Source organism: Impatiens glandulifera, chromosome 2, assembly GCF_907164915.1.
Source record: "Impatiens glandulifera chromosome 2, dImpGla2.1, whole genome shotgun sequence".
Classification (NCBI taxonomy): domain Eukaryota; kingdom Viridiplantae; phylum Streptophyta; class Magnoliopsida; order Ericales; family Balsaminaceae; genus Impatiens; species Impatiens glandulifera.
This window is the reverse complement of record NC_061863.1, coordinates 59,274,743-59,298,364: the sequence shown is the minus strand read 5'-3', so window position 1 is coordinate 59,298,364 and position 23,622 is coordinate 59,274,743. Positions and strand designations below refer to the sequence as shown.

The following is a 23,622-nucleotide window of genomic DNA, read 5'->3' as shown; positions in this document are numbered from 1 at the left end:
ACTTGTTAGTACCTAGAATATACGTGTTAGACAATCTTTGTCATCTTACAATTTATTAAATGCTATTTTTTTTATATAAGATTTTTTAATTTATTTTTAAAAATAAATTATTATTATTATTATTATTTTTGAAGAAGAAAAAAAAGAAGACCAAAACGATTTGTTGTCCTCAATCTCGTCAACAACCGCCTCTTTTATTTACAACTGTCAAAGCTCTTTCTCTCTCTTAATTTTTTTTTTTTAGAAAATATATTTTTTTTGGGTTCAATCTCTCTCTGGAACTATCTTTTTCCGTTTATAGGTACCCGCGCAGTAACAGTGCTCATTGATCGCTGTTCATCATACTTAAGTAAGTAAGTAAGTAAGTTATGGATCTTTCCATTTGTCGGTCAGTGTATATCATTGAGCTTTGATTCTCATTCATTTTACTAATTTGCATGTCGATTTGTTAGGTTGGAGCTTCAGAAAGAGTTACTGGAAGTCCAACTTACTCGGAGGAAGGATTTCAATGGCGGTGGAGTACAGATGTTGCGAGCCGCACTTCTTCATTAACATAATGATCGCCGTTTTGCTGGTTCTATTCGCTGGAATGATGTCTGGACTCACCTTAGGACTCATGTCCATGAGTCTAGTCGATCTGGAAGTTCTCGCCAAGTCTGGAACTCCCAAGGATAGAATACACGCAGGTGCGTTTCTCTAATTTCAATCAGGCTCTATGTTTCCACATGCGAAAGCTGAGTATTCGAATATTCGATATGCTCTTGTTTGAGCTGATGCTTGTTCCGATTACGGTTATCGAAATTAGCGATTTCGTTTTTAAGATATATGGTGATATTTCAGCAATTGCATGTTATTTGTTTTACAGCAAAGATATTGCCAGTTGTAAGAAGACAACATTTGTTACTTTGCACCTTACTTATCTGCAATGCTGCATCAATGGAGGTATATATTCGTGTTAGGACTTTGATGTGTTGTGTGATATTTCTTTCTAGGGTTTCAATATTAATAAATTTTCCTTACAGGCACTTCCAATTTTTCTGGATAGTTTGGTTACTGCTTGGGGAGCTATCCTGATATCTGTTACTTTGATACTTCTGTTTGGGGAAGTAAGTGTGTTTGACATTTGTTTATGTTCAAAGTTTATTCTCGTGTGTATGTTGAATGTATTAACTATCTCGTGTGTGTATGTTGAAGATTATTCCGCAATCAGTTTGTTCTAGACATGGATTAGCCATTGGTGCTTCTGTGGCCCCAGTTGTTCGTGTTCTTGTTATTATCTGCTTTCCCGTTGCGTATCCAATAAGCAAGGTGATTCGTGTTACCTCAAAAGCTACGGCAGATACCATAAATCAAGCTAACTGACTCTTTTTTCTTGCCTGTATGTTTCTTCAGCTGCTAGATTATCTCCTGGGTCATGAACATAGAGCTCTGTTTCGCAGAGCTGAATTGAAAACACTAGTTAATTTGCATGGGAATGAGGTCTGTATCATACATACTGTTTTTTTTTTCCATTCCTTGATACTTCTTTCCTTGAGAAAAAAGATATTTCGATATATTCTTCTCAGGCTGGAATAGGTGGTGAACTCACACATGATGAGACAACAATTATTGCTGGAGCACTTGAGCTAACTGAAAAGATAGCTAGTGATGCCATGACTCCAATATCTGAAATTTTTGCAATAGATATCAATGGCAATCTAGACAGGTAGTGTTTTTGGTGCTTTTGATTTTCTTTTCTTTTTTTCATCTTGAAAATTACATGTCTAATTAGATCTGTATTTGTTATATATAAACAGGGAGCTGATGAATTTAGTTTCAGAGAGAGGACATAGCAGGGTTCCAGTTTACTATGACCAACCAGCAAATATCATTGGGCTTGTTCTGGTTGCAATTTTTCCCTATATATATACACTGTTTTTTCCCTTTGAAATTGTAGTTTGGGAACAGAATCGAAGACTCGAGTCTTAATTTTTTGATTTACCATTTGCTTTTGTAGGTGAAGAATCTCTTGACAATCAATCCAGAAGATGATGTGCCAGTTAAGAGCGTTACGATACGTAGAATCCCCAAGTATGTAATAATGAATAATGTTTTAGGTATTAGTGTTTTAATTTCAGGAAATGTTTTTTCATTTTCCATCGCCAAATCATATTATTTTCTCATTAATTTTGAAAGATCAATGCTCCATTCCTTGCATAGTAGTCAATTGTTAAACGAGTTTGCCTCCTTACTACATTATTCAACTTTGAATAACTACACAGTGTTGTACCACTTTCCAGATTTCATCATTGCTTATAATAGATCTTGCTCTCAAAGAAATGATTGGCTTTAGTTATGATAATCATATATAAAGTCTTTGATTCTTGTTCCACTTATGTTTTAGGGTTTTGGAAACGATGCCTTTGTATGATATTCTAAATGAGTTTCAAAAAGGACACAGTCACATGGCTGTCGTGGTTAGGAAGTGCTACAAAACAGAAGAGCAGCGTGATCATCCTGTCGGGACAGGTTTGTAGACCAATGTTTCATGCTTTTAAACCTTAATTTGATTAGATTAATTAAATGGAAGGTGATGTGTAAATGATGCAGAAATGGAAGTAAAAGTAGACATTGATAATGAAAGATCTACTCCTGAAGAAAAAGCTTTGAAAACCAAAAGATATCTCCAGAAATGGAAGAGTTTTCCCAACGGTGGGAGTAATAATAATAATAGTTCTATCCGGGGCAGTAGGAGCAAGAAATGGACGAATTACATATACTCTGACATTCTACAAATTGACGGAACCCCACTTCCCAAACTCCCCGAAGAAGAAGAAATCGTGGGTGTAATAACAATGGAAGACATCATTGAAGAACTTCTACAGGTAATTTACAATGCTAATGTTTGTATTGTTATATTTGAGTGATTGTATTGTTTATTTTGACATATTTGTAGGAAGAGATCTATGATGAGACGGATCATCATTATGAAGAGTGAGGACTACTAATAACTAAGTTGTTGGCTTATAACTGAAACCAGACAAGGAGCATGAAATGTCTTGTTTTCGCATTATCTGTGAATATGCTGAGCGGTAACCATCATATAATATATTGTTTTTGTCATGTCTAAGTTTGTATTAATAGAGTTTACTTACGCTAACAACCTTTCTGTCTTTATCTTCTTCATCTTTTGTTTGACATGTTAAAGGTTTGTTGTAATAATAGAATTTTGAAAGTGGCTCAATTTTCATTATCCAGTTCATCAACATATGGTCACTCACGAATGGTCCAATCCAGAATCTCCATTGTACATTAATTAATACTAATATGTATGCACGCATGCACTTGTCATTAATTTATCATCATCTATCAATCTTCTTATCAATTCAACCCTAATCGGAATCATACAAGAGTAGTAATTGGTCAAATTGGCCAGGAGTACGGTTTTGTAAAGACACGAAAACGACAGTATTAACATTGTTTTCAAAATGATTGATAGTTTAAGGAAGAATTTTAATAAATCCATACTTTAAGGGTTGATTTCAAAAGTTGAAGTGTCTTTATCTAAAGTTTATAATGTGATAGACATACAAAAGGGTTCTTCTAGCTTCTCTCCTTCTTGTGGCTGTGAGTTCATCTTCATCATCATCTTCTTCATCAGCTCGATGGACGAATTTCACATTGATTGATTTTGTTGTTTCTTTGGAATGTCTGCATTCACTGCTTCAACTTCTGTCACCGCTTCTTTATCCAGCAGGTCCACCTTCATCAAGGTGTTTTCCCAGACTCTAATTTGTTGCTCCTTCAATTCTCTCTATCATCTTCTGTTTTTATGACCTAGGTTCTTCTTCATCTATTTCCACTAGAAACCCAGTTTCAATTGCAATTATGAGCTCTCCTCAAAACACAATTCCTTTCTCAGAGGACACTTCCATTTCCATACCAATAAACAACTCCATCCTTCTCCCCGCCATCATCATCATCATCGTGCAGGTAACATAGATTCTAATATATTACCTGAAAAACAGGAAATTAAAGGCATGAATTTGTATTGATAAAAAAAATCCAATTGTTGTAATCTTAAAAAGGGAGTTTAGTAGTTTCACCAAGCTGTGTCCTACCACTAACTGAGGAGAATGTGGAAAAAGTTTTGGATGAAGTTAGACCAGGTCTTATGGCAGATGGAGGAAATGTGGCTTTACATGAAATTGATGGTCTTGTGGTGGTTCTCAAGTTACAAGGGGCATGTGGGTCTTGTCCTAGCTCAACCATGACACTCAAGATGGGAATAGAGACTAAGCTACGCGATAAGATTCCCGAGATTCTTGAAGTTGAGCAGATTCTCGACACAGAAACTGGCCTCGAACTAAATCATGACAATATCGAAAAGGTAACATTCTCTTTTTTTTCTTATCATTTTTGGGGGGTTTCCATGCTTTGTTAATGGATTCAAAAAAATTACAGGTTTTATCGGAGATAAGACCATACCTTGCTGGAACAGGTGGGGGTGTTCTTGAGCTTGTTGAAATAAAAGAGTTGAATGTTGTTATAGTCCGTTTGAGTGGACCAGCAGCTGGAGTAATGACTGTGCGTGTGGCTTTAACTCAGAAGCTTAGAGAAAAGATACCTTCCATTGTTGCTGTTCAGTTGATAGAATGAATATGATTCTTCATATAAAAAAAATCCCACATCTTGTCTCTCTGTCTGTGTATTTTACATGACATAATAATATTTTTGTACTCAGGTCAAAGAATTTGCATCTACTTTTGATGTTTATTTGTTCCTTGATTTGTTGAACAATTTAAGTACATGTAACTACTGAGTTAATAATTACAATGGTATGGTATGAGATAGATAGGCTTCTTTTTAAGGATGAAGTTAAGAATAATCACCATTTTCATCCCTAAGCAAACACCAAGGAGTTTCCTGAACAGCAGCAGAAACAAGAAAAGTGCAAGAGTATCAAACCCTCATCCAACCCCCAACCGCCACAATAGGACCATGTAGATATTGGATATTGGTCCGGAGAAAAACATTCAGTTAATCTTCATTCTTTAATTCAACTTGATCCAAAATTTTGGCACTATGAGGGCAATGAAACAAAAGAAGATTAAATGTTCATTTTCCCATTAGCAGTGGGGACATGAATCATCCATCTTCAATCAACCACTAAAAATTTACTCACTTTGTCTTTATTACTAGCTTTCTCAGGAATGTAAATTGTTGTCTAAAGATCATCATAACCATCTTTTATATATCATTTAACTGTTTCACCACTTAGATAATTTTGCCAAGCTTTCTAATTAGAGATTTTGGACACTTATGATTACAGGTTTTTTTTATTCAACATGGACATTTGAATAATGACAGTCAGGATCAGTAGCATAAATCACAAACTAGAAATCTGACATATTAAAAGCTCATCTATTCCTGGCAATGAAACGGAAACTCTATAGAAGGCTAGACTTTATATATATATATGACAGATACAAATCTTTTGTGAACTCTTCTGTTATATTTCAAGAACCCATTGAAGAATTCAACAGAGAGAAAAGAGGAAGAAATAAAATTAGGATTAAGTTGTCCATATACAATTGCTATATATATATACAAAAAATCAAACACAGGAATTACCAAACAGCTAAAGACAACAAACTGTGCACTTATAACTCCATTTAGCACTGAATCTAAATACCCTCTTTTTCCCCTTGAAGCTACTTTGAAACAACACACAATTGACTGAACTGAACTGAACTATATGTGACTAAGTTTGATTTGCACTAATATACAAATAAATAAACAAGAACCCGTGTCACCCTTGATAAGGGTTCTCTTCCCTTCAGAGAGGTGGGTAACTTAACTGATGCCAAATGCTCATAGGTGGCCCAACTTGTTAGTCGTCTTTTATTCCATGGGAATTTGCAATTCCAATCTGTTTGAACAATGGCGAGTATCGGTGATTCTGCATTAGGATGAAAGTATTGGCTGCCAAGAATATTAAGCTTGCAGCCCACAACTGTTGAAAGACTTGCTTGCCTTTGAACTCAAGAAGATAACCCCAAAATATTTATCAAATCCATCATAATTCATAACCCCCAAGCCAAGTTCAAGAATCATGTCCCATACTTTTTCATTTAAATATTCAACTGTTATTAATGTTTGAACTGGTTTTGTAATGAAGCAGAACAGGGAAGAGTTTAGTGAGATGCCACTGTGGTGTGTGAATTCTAGCTCTTTTGATAATAGAAGCTCATACCAAGTGCAGCTTTGTAAGAGATTGATTACCTGCCTGCAAAATAGAGCATCACAAAATATGCAAAAGAATTATTCAGAGAAGTTTGGCGTTACTTCTCTTGAACAGAAGTGTCATTTCTCTAGCTAAAAGTATTTTTTACAACACATACATATATACCCTTCATGAGACAGGTGCAGACAAACAACATGCAAACCCTTTACCTGATTATACACAAATGACTTTGTATAACTCAAGTGCGATTAATGAATGTATTAGGTATAAGAAGGAAGGAATCCTATTTCATTTGCAACTGACAGAAATCACATCATTTTGAGTTTTAGGATAGAGATCACACCTAAGTGTATTTAACTAAAGATCTACAACTCTGCTCAATACAATATTCTAGTAAATGAAGAACATATCCATGGCCATCCATCATCCACAACGTATAGAGGAATATCAATGAACTACTGTACTACTAATCTAGCTAGGCATATATATATGAACATGAATAAACAATGCAACATAACATGAACAACAACAAGAAGAATGTAGACATTAAAAACAAAGGTTTTCTCGATGAAACCAAACAGCAATGAACAAACAGATGGGTAGGAAACAACTCTTATCAAACATGTCCAGAATTGATATGTGAAAGTTTTATGGAGGAGACCCCATCAAAGAACAAGATTCCAAGGAAAAACCCTAATACGATTTCAGAACAAAATTAAACAACTCTTAACAACATATAAATAAAAACAAAAGGTGCAGGAACAAACCTGAGATTGTAACTCTAGCATGATTCCGATTCCCATCAAAGAACAAGATTCCAAGGAAAAACCCTAATACAATTACAGAACAAAATTAAACAACTCTTAAGAACATATATATAAAAACGAAAGGTGCAGGAAGAAACCTGAGGTTGCAATTCTCGCTTGATTCCGATTTCACTGCCGCCAATCTTTCGCACCACCGCTTGATGCCCAGAATTGATATGTGAAAGTTTTATGGAGGAGACCCCATCAAAGAACAAGATTCCAAGGAAAAACCCTAATACGATTTCAGAACAAAATTAAACAACTCTTAACAACATATAAATAAATAAAAAAAGGTGCAGGAACAAACCTGAGATTGTAACTCTAGCATGATTCCGATTCCCATCAAAGAACAAGATTCCAAGGAAAAACCCTAATACAATTACAGAACAAAATTAAACAACTCTTAAGAACATATATATAAAAACAAAAGGTGCAGGAAGAAACCTGAGGTTGCAACTCTCGCTTGATTCCGATTTCACTGCCGCCAATCTTTCGCACCACCGTTGTAGATCGCAAATAGGTTTCCGGTGCTTCCCGTCGCCGCAGCACGAGGAGGGAGGGAGGGAGAAAAGGCAAAAAAAATTTGGACCATTTCTCGATTTGTGCGTGTCATCCTTGCGCAGGGGCCATGCTAATCTTCTCTGTATCGTTCCAATTTTATCGGATGTCCCCGAAGGGACGAACTCTTCTCTTTCGTTCGAATATAAGAAGACTGTATTATACTATGTGAAAAGCGATGTGGGAAAGAGGTCTACTAACTAACTGGCTGCTCATTATTCTTTATTTATTATAACTCGTCCTTGGAGGTTTAATGAATTTAAAAAGATATATGTTATTTATTTATTCTGATTTTAAAAACTTGTAACTTTAAATTTCATTTTGTAATTTATAAATTGTTAATTATGTAATGATTTATGTTTGTAAAGTATATTTCTGTTAAGAGACTATAAATATGTGAATATCTATGGTTTAATATGCTACCAATTACATACCCATGATGAGATTTGGGCTCCAATTCAAACTAAATTATTGTCATTTCATGGATCCATGAGAGGTAATAGGCATGAAAACCACACAAAATATTGTGCTATAACCACTGGTTCTTAAAGAGGAAAGAAAAACAGTATTAACTAATATGGGAAAGAAACTTTTAAAAGACCTGTCTGTCAAAATAAACTGAAAGTAACCATGCATTTTATTATTGAAAACAAAGTTTTATAATTTGAAATTTCACTATTAAGATATGGCTTGATTCCATAAAAGTAACTATTAAGATTATAACAATAATATACAAATACTTGAAAAAGCATATCAAAACACGTAATTCCTGCAATGCCTATTATGGTTCACATGCCGTTTCGACTTTTTCAGCTTTCTCTTCAATCAAAGGCGTTTTGATACATTTGTCAATTATCTCATCTGGATCCTCCATGAATTTATCTGTCTTGTGAACATAGATCCCTGTTAAAGTACAAGAGCATCCTATGAGTCTCAACAGAACAAACTAAGGCAGGACAAAATCCTCTAATTAGTTCTACTTCTTAGTCAAAACTATTACAAATACTGAGAAAAAATTAAATAAATTTTCTAGTCTGAATATATAATTGGTATTCATCATCGTCATGTTTCAACTCCGTATAATCAGAAATGAGAGACGAAGGACTCTGATAAAGGGGAAAGGGTATTAGGGCTAATACACTATGGTTGACGTGACAATTATTAATATAGTATAATAGTATAAATAGAATATTAGTTGTTAAGAATAGTTATGAAAATGATTTAGTTGAAATTTTTTTGTTAGAGTTTTTCCCTTTCATCCCCTATTGTATTCACCCTAACAGTTAGGTTCTATCTTCCTCCATTAATTTTTCACTCTTCGTCTCAATATAATTCTTCTATCCTTTTATACTTCTCTATTAAAGATTTATAGATAATTATAGTTTAAGGTATATCAGACTGCTTATTGTAGTTATAGTTAAGGAGATAACAAGTTAAGATAGTTTATTTTACCTAAGAACCATGTTGAGGCTGCCAGAAAAAGAACAGATGTTAAAATAAGAGCTGTGATCCTCCAGTTTTTAGTATAATCCTGCAGATTGATCCCCAAATAAACTTCATTATGTTTTTCAAACATGGGTAATGACAGATTGCAAATCATCAGCACACAAATTCATGCATTGGCTGGGAATGTTCCATCTAATTAAAATACAAAAAGTCTAAACTAGTGATTAAATATTCTAAAGCAAGCTGGAATAATCAAATTAAGCATTGCAACAAAAGACTGTTTGGTAAGTACAGAAAATAAACTGGAAAGTGCTGGTTTTGGACAGCTTGTGACTGAAAACGGTTGACGCGCTATATAAGCAGTTCTTTGGACAGATCGTCGATCTGATTCGAGCCTATTTGGAAATTGCTATTTTGTCACAATAACGATCCCATTGGAAAATTGTTAAAAGTGAAACTGAGATCATGGTCCAGATATTTTTTAGATCACGATCAAGACTGTAATTTTGTTGTTTCATTTAGTATAAAAATCATGATTAAGATTATTTTCTAGATTTTTGTGATTTTAAAAGACGTGAGAAATGTAGATTTTTTTTGTATCACAATCAAGATGAAAATTCATGATACCAATTAGGCTCCATGTAAAATAGACAATTTAAAGGTGTCCAAATAGGCCTAAAGCAAAAGAGAAGTTTTGAAACAAAGGTCATAGTTGCTATGAGATATGAAAACCAGTTTACATGGATAAAAGTGCTTAAACGCCAGATAACATACCTTAAGAATCTCAATAACTTGTGAGGAAGGCACAAATCCGGATATTTGAATTGCAACGATGGACATAGCCAGTGACATTGGTCTTAAACTTGGTTTGACACAATGGAGACTGATTAAATTTACCGGTCCCTGCAAAGCCCAAAAAAATACAATATATATGCATTGCAAAAAACTATTTGTAATTTATGGCTAACTTGGCAATAGACAAAAAAGAAGTGCACTCCGGATCATATGGACCAATAGCAAATAATAAAGCAAAAAATAAAAAGTGCACTATATGATAGTAAATTATAAATTACCTGCATGGAAAACACAAGTAGCTCACCAATTGAGAAAAGAACCAGGAAACAGTACACATTTTCGGAACAGAAAGCAGAGAAGAAAAAGATGGCGCCCAAAAACGCTGCAGTTGAGAGGAGCTGCAAAAGGGCAGAGAAATAATTGGGTTCCAATTGTGAGATGACTCCAACTTTGAAAAATTAGGTGGAAATTTATGTCATGTATGTGATATCATGGTGTCAAATGGAAGGAAGGTGTTACTATCACAAGATTATGAACTAAACTCATCATGGAAGGAATCAGTTTCAACAAGCATCTATAGTAACTAAGGAAAAAAATAATCTGTAAAGGTATTGTAAAAATTAGTATGTCTACTTTGAGCTTTACATATTAGACATTAATATCTCAAAATTAATATGTCTAACTAAGCATTACCTCACTTTATAATGCAACTTCTATCAACTGGGCTAAGGGAAAAACTTCCCCTCGCCATAAACACGGATTATTATTTGTATGTGAAAATGTATTATTTACAAAAGTGTCCAACTAATTTATTTTATTTTGGGAAAAGTGTTCAACTAAATTGGAGAGCAAGAAAGGGTTATTTGGCGCAAACAAAAAGGGACGAAGAGATTATAATATATTAACATCTTTTAGGAGTGGAATCAGATTAAGCAGCAAAAGAGATAACAAAAAGATGCATCAGCAAGCATTACATCATGATGAATAAAAATGATAATAAAGTTGGTCAACCCCACTAGCCTGTATACAAGAAATGCAAATATAACCCAAGGTAAGCTGCTGAGAGAAAACCTACACAACAGGTCAGACATGCAAACAAACTAAAGAAGCAAAGACAAGTTAAAGAAAGAATTATGTTATGTGGTGCAAACCTCCTCCAAAGAAAAAAAAAGAGTAGACCACCCTGCAGAACAGGCTTTTTCTTTTTCCTGATAAATCTTTAACTATTAACTTCTCATTTAAAAATTTAAGCCTATAACCACTATACAAAGAAGTTCTATATTTAACTGGCTTCTTGATAAGAATACCAGGGAAAAAACAATGTTGTCATCCAAAGCGACATGCACATGACTAATGATAGTAATGGATTGATATGTTCTTAACTGGAAGACAAGGAAATACCACAAAAGAAATGCATCAAGAAGAGTACAAGCAAGCTGATCATACAGGGACCTAAATTGTATGACATAGTTCAATTCAAATGAGTGAATCTCAGCACAAGAAAATCAAAATCATATCATTGTTTATCAAAAGAAATAAACGAAAAATAAATAATAACAAAAAATTACCTTAAAAGCATTGGAAATTGTGGAAGACATGAGATCAAGAACATAACCTCCAGCTACAGTTCCAACCATCCCACAAACAACTGTAATCCCTCCAAAAACCACATCTGAATCATTCTGCCAAAGAGAGAAGCAAGACATAACCATTCATAATATTTCTTATAAGGGTAGCATTGTGCATTCTTTGCTCGTAGTACTAGCTAGGAATTCCAGTATTAGAAATGAAAGTCTGTAGACTAAGTTTCTATTCAATATCAAATCACATCATTTCATGCATAAGTCCTATACACGTCTACTATTATCTATTTATACACATCATTAATCAAGAATGCCAATTATATCCCTAACTAACTTGAGTATTCTATTTATCTCCTAACTAATGTTTCAGGGACTACTTTGCATAATTTGTCTTGAAGAACTATTCCATCCTTTAACCTTTAGATCTCTCTTCCATCTCAACCATCTATAATACCTAACCCTACCACTAGTTATGGTAAGCTCTACTTTAGATGATCAAACCTGCATGTATATGTTGTGGTACACCAAGAAAAAGTATTATGTAATCAAAATCATATATTACCATACCATCTTATATACATTGTAACCAACTTTAGGTGCCCAGTATGAATATGCACCTATGACAAAGTTGTATAAGATGTAACCTGCATAAAACCATTGATGAAAGATGAGTGATCTCATTAGAAATGCTTGGTAAACACTTCTAGTTCCAGGAAATTATGTCATGGATGCTTGTAGAATTCAGGCTCTCGGCCAATAACCATTTGTCACTTACCCTCGTACAGTGTCAGTAACTAATTGATATCCTAATTAAATAAACACAATAATGAGATTCTAGAGAGCAAGATTTTACCCAGAATGTTCACAACATAAGCCTTCTCTAGAAAAAGCACTTTCACATCTCCCAAAAACCTGCCACAAAATAAGATTGATACTTTTACTTCAATATGCCTTTCTACACTTGAAATGAAATGTCAATCCTAACATGAGAATGACAATTGCAGGTATGCTTTTCAAAATATGACCTTTTGTGTATTGAAATGTCATTCATGGCTACTTTGCTAACATCCATAGCTACATCATCTGTATGGAAGCCATGCTTTATCAAATCATTATATCAAAACAGAGAACATAACATACAAAGGCTAGCAAACTTAAGGGTAAAGGAAGACAAAATTCATTGCAAATTCAGGTCATAACGGAGAAAATAAAAGCCTGTTCAAAGGTTAGGTTAACAAAGACCATGTTCCAATTGATAATCATGACAATTCAATCTCTCATATCTCCAGCCGGATCTTGACCACAAAGTCTATTCTTCTTGGATACAGCAATTCCCCCTTCTGGCCCATCATAGGACTAACATTGACCTTCATAATTAACATGCTACATCGCATAGCTTATGGAGTGACTGCAGGGAAAGCCCAGAGCTTAGTTCAGCATTGGTTTAAATGCCCATTCCCAACCATAGTTCCAGCAAATAACAATTGCTAGTTGTCATTAGTTGCTTATTAACCTAGTTACGGAGGAAGAGATTAGAACCACTATGTTCCACATGAAATAGACAAGAACCATGGGCAGGGAGATTTAATGCTTCTTTCTTCCATAAGAATTGGCATCTTGTTGGTGAGTATGTGATCAAGGTTGTCAAAGAATTCTATAGATAAGGGTAAAGCATGCATATAACACCAAGGAAACTTTATAAACCATTAATGTCAAGAGCATACCTTTAACTTCAAGGATATATGTTCCAATAGATGTCAATTTTCTTCTCGAAATAGGAGCAAAGTCTGCAATTGATAAATGCCAAGAGTAACAGCAAGTTCTAAACAATGAAGCAGACAAAGTACAGAACTTGGATACACCTTTCAAGTGTGTAGGGTTCATTAAGAAACCTAGAAGAGCAAATGGGACCATTGCAATGGATACTCCAAAGAATGCAGAACGCCAGCCTAAGAGCTTCCCTACCTACAAACCATATATGAAAAGGGATGATAATGGGGAATTGGTAGATTATCTAAGATTTATGCATAATTATAACCTCGGTACAGTGGAAACTTTCTCTTAATAGATCCAAGGAACCTAAATGTTATGTTATAAGAAGATTATTTTAAAGCAATATAAATGAATGCATTATTTATTTCCTATTATTTAAAAAAATCTCTCAATCTTCCCTTTCTCAAGAAATTCTCACAATCTTCTCAGTAGTTCTACAAACCCAATATAGGGTTTGCACCATATTCATCGTTCTCCTCCATTTTATGTTTTAGCAAATATGTTCCATTTTAATCAACCACTTGGCATTTGTTATTCTTACAAGACTATAAACGTTATCTTGACAAAAATGTCCAAATGGAAGACTATATGTAGCCTATATTAATGCCTATATTTAATTACATTTGACTACTGAGATAAAGAATGCTCAAAACAGCAGCTACTATGTCATTATGATTTGTAATTTATAAAACAAAAAATTATTGACAAATGGTAAAACGGGTGAAGTGGAGGATGATATAGCAGATTATTTATAACATGTGACTTATCTAATAATCATTACAAAACAATCAACAGAATAATGTTTCAAAGAAGATATCGACTTACAATTCCACCATATACATGGCCCAGAGCAACTCCTGCTGGTATACAAAAGTAAAATATTCCAAGCCACAATGTTTTCTGATTTAAGAAAAAAAAAGGTCTTAGGACATTATCAGAACAAAAAGTATCCATGAAGCTTAGCGGATAGAGTCATGATTAGATGGGTCAGGTCCACTTACTCTTCTTTTTTATTTTGGGAGAAGCCAAACTAGATTAAATAGCATAATGCATATAAATAATGCCTGGTAAAAGGGTCAAGACTCCATCCACTGGGAAAACAAGCTCAGAGAAGACCAAAAATTTGAATCTATCTATTCTATGTTCCATTTTGTTAGAGATGAGTAAATATGAAGCAAACAACATATAGAAAACTAGAAGTTGTTTGGCTCATCATGGATCAAATATTAGATAACATATACGGGAAAGTGAAAGGGGTAAAACCTGCGCAGATGGAGCATTTTCGTTAATAAATGGAGCTGCCAGACTCATAAAAGAAGCTTCACCAGTACCAACTAGCCTGAACAATGATATATAAATGAAAACTGAAAAAGAACTCAGCTATAAAAATAAATATTGAGAAATGTGACTTAAAGAACTGAAAAGAAATTCTAGAACAAAAACAAAATATAATGAAAGAAAACTTGAAGGCTTTTGAAACGAAACAATCAGCTTTCATAACCTAAATCACTCTATTGTGAAGATGTAGATGAGATAGACCTACACGCGGCATAATGTTATCGACACAAAGCTATATGATAATCCACAACCGGCAACAGAAAAGCACCATGTGGATAATCCAATTCCGATTAGCCTAAAAGTATTAACACTGCAAAATAAATGATACCCGGAATGTTGTGTTAGTTGGGTAGACACAGCAGCCAAAAAAAGACAATTCTAGTTCCAGCATAAGAAAAATGTGGTAAGTAAAATATAAAAATCTCATGTTGCAATTTGTAGTTGCTAATATCAAGAAACAAAACAAACTTTCCAAGTTTCTACTAAAACAATCACATAGGTGCTTAATCGTTCCAATAGGTCTTAAGCAAAAAAATTGAACTTCTAGTTTAACACTGCATTATTTCAATGCTCTACAGTCTACAATTGCGGAATTTGAAGAATGAAAGTGCGTATTTTATTCAATAGGGTAGTATCCTTGAAATACAAATGTACATTAGGATTCCTTAGGATCACTCTGATTCCTATAATCATGGGATATATATCAATTTCTATAGTCATGGGATATACGTCAATTGATATGTATCCTAGTTAATTATCTTCCTAAACATTAGGAAAAAAATAAATGGATACCAATCTAACTAATTAAAATATATCCTCTAAATAGTCCAAATATTTTACAACAATTAGTACATGCATGGAACTGGTTCAAGTTCATAAAAAATGAAACTATTTAAGCTGATGAAAAATAGAAAAACTGAACACAATATTTAAATGATGATAATAAGAAGCTAACACCCAAATGGGAAACTTTAAGATTATGTATGAAAGATGAAGTTAAAGTGCTACTAAAAAATTACAGAGAACAATGGAAAAAAGTGAAGGAGCAAAATATGTGTGATAACAATCCATCACCTGTTTGCCATGGATGCAAATAGTGGAGACCCCAGAAGAATTCCAACCGAGAAAGCAGTAGATAGAACACCGTTTTCAAATTTAGTCATTTTCAAATCATCCCTACGAGGATATGCACAAACAACTTATCTAAGTGAACAAACAGAGAAAAATAAGATTATATACAGATCATCTAAGAGAAACAGTTAGATCTTAAAAATTCTGTGTTGAAGACATACTACAAAAATTAAGTAGACAAGCCAAAAAGAAGCAGCATAGATGAATCGGTGATTTACAGCTTGGAGAAGGGACTGGTTCATAAATCATAGAACCAGTATTCTAAGCGGTATTACAAATTCTCACTGAATAGGAACATTTATGTCCATATGGTACTTCAATATAGAAAGGGCATTTACAAAAGAAACTGCATCATTGGATGAAATCAATGTAGTAGTGACAAGTTATAAGCCTTCTGAATTACCTTATTGCCTTATTCACAATACTGCTTGCTATCATTCCTTGATCCATGTAAGTTATCATGTTGATCATACAGAAGACTACAAGTACTCTGCAAAATAAAAGGTAATAGAAGTTATTAAGTTACCATAATCAACTCCATAAAACTACTAATATCACTGCATCCTCAACTCCGAATTGATCAAATTATTATACACAACTGACATCTAAAACAGTGAATATCTGAAATGAGTTGATCAGTAGCACTATTCTGAAAAGAAAAAATATTGAATTATGAAAACGCACTTCTTAGGAGTGAGCTGAGAAAGTTGCAAGTGGCTGATATCTTTCGCCATAAACGCCGTCGTCTTCTTCAGTACCACTGCAGGATTATGCGTCCCCTCTCAGTGGAAATGTACGTATATTTATACCATTTCACATGTAGCTTGAACCGAAAGATTCCTCTCCTCCCAGCCTTGCGTTGTTCATTAACTTTCATCTTCTCCTCTCTTTCTTTTACTGTTCATAATAATAAGAGCTATGGACGTCGTCGTCGTCGTCTCTGTAATTGCTTCCATTAATATGAGAAAACAGGGGAAAGCTCATTTTCTGGATTTTACAGGGATATTTCCGAAGTTGGGGAGAAAATCATAAATCAGCCCCTAAATTTATCTTTATTTGTGAATTGGAATTTTTTGTTTATTTTAATCTTTAACCGGACTTGATTACATGAAAACATTGTCTTCGTTAGATTCGATAAAACCAATAACTTGGATGTATTGTTGTCAAAAATATAAATGAATTTCACTCACAACATGATTAAAGAACAATTGGTATCAAATGTACATCAATAAATAAATGGTCAATTAGAGAAGCTTCTTACTAGAATTCATAATCTAACCAACAATTAGCTTCCTAGTTTCCAAAATGAGATAACTAGATAAATATGTCACAAACTAGTTAGTTAACCTGTTCACAATTTTAATTTATGGGTTATACCCATAAATTCATAGGTATAACTTTTGATATACTACTTCCTATAAACAATTCAACATCATCTCATCATTTCCTTTCTGCCTTAAAATTTGAGACTGCTCTAAAGAGACAAATATTGATCAGCCCAGAGCCGAATGAGACATGCTAAACACGGTGAGCAAATAACATATTTATCGTAATTTCAATCTAATCCAATCCAAACTCAAATTGTCTAGTATGATAGACATTTTGATTTGTGTTAAATTTGATTTAGATTCAATTCGAATAATCCTAAACTACTAGATTATTGAAGAGAAAAAAAAAACTATAGCAACAAACCAACCTCTTTGAAATTGTCTCTTGTTTTTTGTTCTATTTATGTTTTTTACTAAGCAACTCGGAATTTATCCATGACATAGGATATTAGAGCCAAATTAACATGCATATGTCGAATTAAAGAAGCAACCGACTTTGTCGGTTGAAAATTTTCAGACAAGACACATTTATATCCCCCATCAAGTTAGCGAGACACACCACATCTAACTAGACTAGTCATTGGTTTGAGTTATTTGGAATATATTCCTTTTTCTTTTAAGAACTTATTTACAAATAAAAAAGATTGTTGTTCATTTCAATTTTCAACACTATATATGATATTATATTTGATGTAAACTATGAGTTAAGTGACTAATACTCTAATATTTGTTATACAAAAATCAATTATGGGTATCTATATATATGTATATATATATATATATTATCAATTCAAATTGATTTTTTAATTATGAAATAAATAAGTAATCTAAATTTGAAATGTATATTTCAAACATATAATAATGTAGATTTAAAAAATCATATAAAACTATTATTGTTTATCAACATCTCAAACTTTCAAATAAACACATTTAATACCTAATTCAAAATTCAAAATTCAAATAACATTTAAAACAAACAATTAGATTTTAAATACAAAAAATTATAACTCCCTTATCTCTTTTATGATTCTCTAAGAGTGGTGTGTAACTGCTAACTAGCCGTTGGTTGGTGATTAAATACATGCAGATTTTGCTCAATCTTTTGTATGTTTTAAATGTTCCCTCCCATCTCTTTATATATTCAATCCTTTCAAAGCATAAATTATCTCAATACTAAAAAAGATTGAAATTTCATCATGGGTTGGAAGGCTTTGAAATGTGGTCTCCATTTCAAGGGCATTTCAAGTGATTGTAAAGGAAAATCAAGTGTTATGACAAATGGATTCCCTTTAAAAAGGAATACTAACTTTCTCCTAATGCTTGAAGAATCTGATGACATAAAGCTAGAAGTAGAAGAAACCAATGTAAACAATGGAGAAGGAGGTCTGAAAAAGATGGTGAGCAAACTAAACGAGGAGCTGGAGAAGGAGAGGCTGGCGGCTGCGACTGCAGCTGAGGAGGCAATGGCGATGATTATGAGGCTGCAGAACGAGAAAAGCACGATCTTGATGGAATCCAAACAGTATCGGCTTATGGCAGAGAAAAAACAGGTCCACGACAGAGAAGTGATTCAATCTTTGAGGTGGATAGTGAAGAAGCATGAGACAGCTAGGAAATTGTTGGAGAACCGGTTGATGTTCTTGAGTAGGAAGTTAAGGTTATGTTTTGAAGGAAATAATAATAATATCCAATGGGTTGAAGATGGTGATGATGATGAATACTACTTGAGGAAGTATGAAGAAGATGAGAATGACATTTCACATCATCCTAGTGGTAATGAAAGAAGTGGTGAGCTCTTATTGAGCTCTCTTGATTTGGGTTCATAAATCTAAATAAATTAGTTTATTTAAATTTTCATTTAAGATTAAGAATATATAGTATTAAGTACTTGAAGTGAAATCAATTAGTATATGTCCTAATTCAATTGGGATCTTTCTTTTGAGTAACAATATTGTTGCTAAAGTTTACAATTCTAACTTCTTGATCATTCTAATGAAATAACTTAAAGTATTTGTTTTGCTTGGAATATCATAAAAATCAGAAAGAAAGAGAAAAAAATGTTTTGAATAGATCAAGTGAAGGTAAATATTTTTAAAATTAATTAATTCTTATGAATTAAATTAAAATTTGTAACATACAAAAAAAAAATATAACCACCAATCATTTTAAATACACAAAATTTTCAATAAGATAAAATATTTCAAATAACCACATTTATTACCTAATTCAAAATTTGAAACAACATTTAAAACAAATAATTATATTTTAACTATACCAAATTATAACTCCCAAATCTCTTTCATTAATCTTCTAATGAAAGAATATAACTGCCAATAAGCTAGTCATGGGTGATCTATATATATATAATGATGCTTAATTTTTAAAGTGTCTGGATTGCCGGGTCGAGAGCTGTGGTTAATTTGGATACTTGGGTCGGATTGTGGGTTGACCCGTTTTTAAATTTAAAACGGTTAAAAATAAAATTAAAAATGCTAGAGGTATGTTTCGAACTTGCAACCTAACAAAACAAGTACAACTCTTTAACCAACTAGACTACAAAGAATTTATATTTTAAATTCAACACCAAATTTGATAAACGCGGGACGTTTTAATATTAATATAAGTTCAACTTTTTAACTAACTAATCTATAAATATATAATGATGCTTAATTTTTAAAGTGTCCGGATTGCCGGGTCGAGAGCTGTGGTTAATTTGGATACTTGGGTCGGATTGTGGGTTGACCCGTTTTTAAATTTAAAACGGTTAAAAATAAAATTAAAAATGCTAGAGGTATGTTTCGAACTTGCAACCTAACAAAACAAGTACAACTCTTTAACCAACTAGGCTACAAAGAATTTATATTTTAAATTCAACACCAAATTTGATAAACGCGTGACGTTTTAATATTAATTTAAGTTCAACTTTTTAACTAACTAATCTATATATATATAATGATGCTTAATTTTTAAAGTGTCCGGATTGCCGGGTCGAGAGCTGTGGTTAATTTGGATACTTGGGTCGGATTGTGGGTTGACCCGTTTTTAAATTTAAAACGGTTAAAAATAAAATTAAAAATGCTAGAGGTATGTTTCGAACTTGCAACCTAACAAAACAAGTAAAACTCTTTAACCAACTAAGCTACAAAGAATTTATATTTTAAATTCAACACTAAATTTGATAAATGCGGGACGTTTTAATATTAATATAAGTTCAACTTTTTAACTAACTAATCTATATATATATATAATGATGCTTAATTTTTAAAGTGTCTGGATTGCCGGGTCGAGAGCTGTGGTTAATTTGGATACTTGGGTCGGATTGTGGGTTGACCCGTTTTTAAATTTAAAACGGTTAAAAATAAAATTAAAAATGCTAGAGGTATGTTTCGAACTTGCAACCTAACAAAACAAGTACAACTCTTTAACCAACTAGGCTACAAAGAATTTATATTTTAAATTCAACACCAAATTTGATAAACGCGGGACGTTTTAATATTAATATAAGTTCAACTTTTTAACTAACTAATCTATAAATATATAATGATGCTTAATTTTTAAAGTGTCCGGATTGCCGGGTCGAGAGCTGTGGTTAATTTGGATACTTGGGTCGGATTGTGGGTTGACCCGTTTTTAAATTTAAAACGGTTAAAAATAAAATTAAAAATGCTAGAGGTATGTTTCGAACTTGCAACCTAACAAAACAAGTACAACTCTTTAACCAACTAAGCTACAAAGAATTTATATTTTAAATTCAACACCAAATTTGATAAACGCGGGACGTTTTAATATTAATATAAGTTCAACTTTTTAACTAACTAATCTATATATATATAATGATGCTTAATTTTTAAAGTGTCCGGATTGCCGGGTCGAGAGCTGTGGTTAATTTGGATACTTGGGTCGGATTGTGGGTTGACCCGTTTTTAAATTTAAAACGGTTAAAAATAAAATTAAAAATGCTAGAGGTATGTTTCGAACTTGCAACCTAACAAAACAAGTAAAACTCTTTAACCAACTAGGCTACAAAGAATTTATATTTTAAATTCAACACCAAATTTGATAAATGCGGGACGTTTTAATATTAATATAAGTTCAACTTTTTAACTAACTAATCTATATATATATAATGATGCTTAATTTTTAAAGTGTCTGGATTGCCGGGTCGAGAGCTGTGGTTAATTTGGATACTTGGGTCGGATTGTGGGTTGACCCGTTTTTAAATTTAAAACGGTTAAAAATAAAATTAAAAATGTTAGAGGTATGTTTCAAACTTGCAACCTAACAAAACAAGTACAACTCTTTAACCAACTAGGCTACAAAGAATTTATATTTTAAATTCAACACCAAATTTGATAAACGCGGGACGTTTTAATATTAATATAAGTTCAACTTTTTAACTAACTAATCTATAAATATATAATGATGCTTAATTTTTAAAGTGTCCGGATTGCCGGGTCGAGAGCTGTGGTTAATTTGGATCATTGGGTCGGATTGTGGGTTGACCCGTTTTTAAATTTAAAACGGTTAAAAATAAAATTAAAAATGTTAGAGGTATGTTTCGAACTTGCAACCTAACAAAACAAGTACAACTCTTTAACCAACTAGGCTACAAAGAATTTATATTTTAAATTCAACACCAAATTTGATAAACGCGGGACGTTTTAATATTAATATAAGTTCAACTTTTTAACTAACTAATCTATATAGGTGTTGAGTAAATGGATACTTGGGTCGGATTGTGGGTTGACCCACCCATAAACTTAAAACGGTTAAAAATAAAATAAAAAATGTTATCGTAATTTTTTTTCACGATTTTTATATTAATAATCGTGCAAATGCATGAGCTAAATGCTAGTTAAACTAGTCCCTCTCTTTATATATGATTTCTTAAAGAAATAGTATTTCAAGCAATTGTAAAAGTTTACACTAATAAATCATAAATATAATAAAAGTTAAAAATAAAATTGTTTGTGAAAGAATTGTATTTCAACTAATATATTATAATAGAGTTATAAATTAATATTTAAGTTTAACTAATTTTAAGTAACAAGTGTACAAATTCTATTCAAATTTAATACATCTTAAAGAATAAAGTCAATTAATTTACTACCTTTAAATTTTATTTAACTTAATTGGATATTGCGTTAATAATTAATTGGATAGTGGGATTTTATTTTTTTTGAGTTGTGAAAAAGTTTAAAATGACCTCTAACTATATTATTCTTATTTTTGTGGAAATGTATTGCCAAAAAATAAATAATGTGATGAGATGGAGATGGACTGTTTGAAATATTTTAATCAATGTCTCTAATATAGATCATGCCAACTTTTTAATCATTTCACTATGTATAATTATTTTAATAATCTCTCTTTTTATACATATACACTTAAATTTATAAATGATAAATTTGTAAACAAATTATCATAACATACAATAAAGTGATGGACATTCAAAGATAATCTTAATCAGTTTATTTAATCAATATCAATAATTTTGATGCATTAATCTTGTGAAAATATATAACTTTTCCCCACATCATGATTCATGACCAAACAAACAATCTTGAATTTCAATAAACAAATGGGCTATTAGAAAAGCTTCTTATTAAAATTTATAATTCCACCAATAACTAGTCACTTAATTCCATAATCAGATAATTTGAATTTATAAATATGTTTACAATTTTAATATATACTCATACATTTTTATATTTTTTTTTATATAAGTCTTCTACTTTATATTTAGAGAGGGAATTGTGAATTAATATTATTCAATCACTTAATTATAAAATTAAAATAAATTTCCATCTTTATAAACGAATGTGTAATCTAAATTTAAAATGCATTATTTTAAACATATAATAAAAAATAATTAAATAATTTTTTTTCAAATTTTTAAACTTATTGAAAACAACATTTATTACCTAAAATGGATGACTAATTAATTTTTTTATCACACATTTAATTATTAATTAAAATTATCTTACATTTTTTATAAATTAATGTGTGATCTGAATTTGAAATATATGTTCTAAAAATATAATAATAAAAACTTAAAATTTTATTTAATTTTTTCAATATTTTAAACTTACAGAAAACAAATTTATTCATAATTCAGATAATTATATTTTAAATACAAAAATAGTTTAACTTTCTTCTGCTTTGTAATGTTATTCCATCTTTTTCTAATGGATGCTTTTAAAAAAGAAACTCTCTTACTATTTTTCATAAACAAACTAAAATGATTGAGATTGATTGTTGTTTTTGATAGTAAAATTGGTCATCTAGGTCTAGATCTAAAAATATAATTTGTTAGTTTTGTTTGAAAATGATTGGTTTGTTTTCTAATTTTTTAATTTAATACAATTAAAATTAAATTAAGTTATTTTAAATAATTTTATTTTTTTTATATATAATATCTTTTAAATATATATATATATATATTAGATCAAACGTGACTTTGGTCCAATCAGTCGTGTCGTTTTACGCCATACTAAGTTATAAAAAATTGCACGATCGCATTAGTAAATGTGTCGTGTATCGTGTCGTCACACGACACGACACAAGTATCCAACTCTAGCTGGAAAGCTCTCAAAATGTAATGGAAAATTAAGAGTTTTAAGAAATTAGTTTTTCTT

At 32.0% G+C, this 23,622-nt stretch overlaps 4 protein-coding genes, 1 long non-coding RNA gene and 1 other non-coding gene across 6 annotated transcripts; 3 read left to right on the top strand and 3 right to left on the bottom strand.

The window, feature by feature from the left end:
* The first annotated feature begins 339 nt into the window (after positions 1 to 339).
* Positions 340 to 3,223, top strand: LOC124925407 (DUF21 domain-containing protein At2g14520-like). The gene is made up of 12 exons (XM_047465399.1): positions 340 to 357; positions 453 to 686; positions 866 to 942; positions 1,023 to 1,106; positions 1,195 to 1,308; positions 1,393 to 1,479; positions 1,566 to 1,705; positions 1,797 to 1,884; positions 1,997 to 2,070; positions 2,384 to 2,508; positions 2,590 to 2,864; positions 2,936 to 3,223. The coding sequence occupies exons 2-12, from the start codon at positions 509 to 511 to the stop codon at positions 2,975 to 2,977; spliced, it is 1,284 nt and encodes a 427-aa protein (XP_047321355.1). The 5' UTR covers positions 340 to 357; positions 453 to 508; the 3' UTR covers positions 2,978 to 3,223.
* Positions 3,224 to 3,590: 367 nt separating this feature from the next.
* LOC124926211 (nifU-like protein 3, chloroplastic) lies at positions 3,591 to 4,832 on the top strand. Its single transcript, XM_047466400.1, has 4 exons — positions 3,591 to 3,752; positions 3,846 to 3,972; positions 4,068 to 4,369; positions 4,444 to 4,832. The coding sequence occupies exons 1-4, from the start codon at positions 3,687 to 3,689 to the stop codon at positions 4,636 to 4,638; spliced, it is 690 nt and encodes a 229-aa protein (XP_047322356.1). The 5' UTR covers positions 3,591 to 3,686; the 3' UTR covers positions 4,639 to 4,832.
* Positions 4,833 to 5,568: 736 nt separating this feature from the next.
* Positions 5,569 to 7,769, bottom strand: LOC124927643. Its single transcript, XR_007098419.1, has 3 exons — positions 7,477 to 7,769; positions 7,340 to 7,402; positions 5,569 to 6,268 (listed from the first exon to the last, which is right to left on the bottom strand). It is a non-coding gene; the product is annotated as an uncharacterized LOC124927643 (long non-coding RNA).
* On the bottom strand, positions 7,610 to 7,712 carry LOC124928317. Its single transcript, XR_007098523.1, has one exon. It is a non-coding gene; the product is annotated as a U6 spliceosomal RNA (small nuclear RNA).
* Positions 7,770 to 8,204: 435 nt separating the features above from the next.
* On the bottom strand, positions 8,205 to 16,598 carry LOC124927234 (probable sphingolipid transporter spinster homolog 2). The gene is made up of 16 exons (XM_047467618.1): positions 16,341 to 16,598; positions 16,060 to 16,146; positions 15,600 to 15,701; positions 14,731 to 14,835; positions 14,451 to 14,526; positions 14,013 to 14,087; positions 13,277 to 13,379; positions 13,139 to 13,201; positions 12,440 to 12,497; positions 12,268 to 12,326; positions 11,982 to 12,058; positions 11,400 to 11,513; positions 10,110 to 10,229; positions 9,811 to 9,939; positions 9,043 to 9,121; positions 8,205 to 8,493 (listed from the first exon to the last, which is right to left on the bottom strand). The coding sequence occupies exons 1-16, from the start codon at positions 16,388 to 16,390 to the stop codon at positions 8,372 to 8,374; spliced, it is 1,419 nt and encodes a 472-aa protein (XP_047323574.1). The 5' UTR covers positions 16,391 to 16,598; the 3' UTR covers positions 8,205 to 8,371.
* A 1,575-nt stretch (positions 16,599 to 18,173) lies between these two features.
* Positions 18,174 to 18,810, top strand: LOC124925082 (protein FLOURY 1). The gene has a single exon (XM_047465055.1). The coding sequence runs from the start codon at positions 18,181 to 18,183 to the stop codon at positions 18,808 to 18,810; it is 630 nt and encodes a 209-aa protein (XP_047321011.1). The 5' UTR covers positions 18,174 to 18,180.
* The last annotated feature ends 4,812 nt before the right edge of the window (positions 18,811 to 23,622 follow it).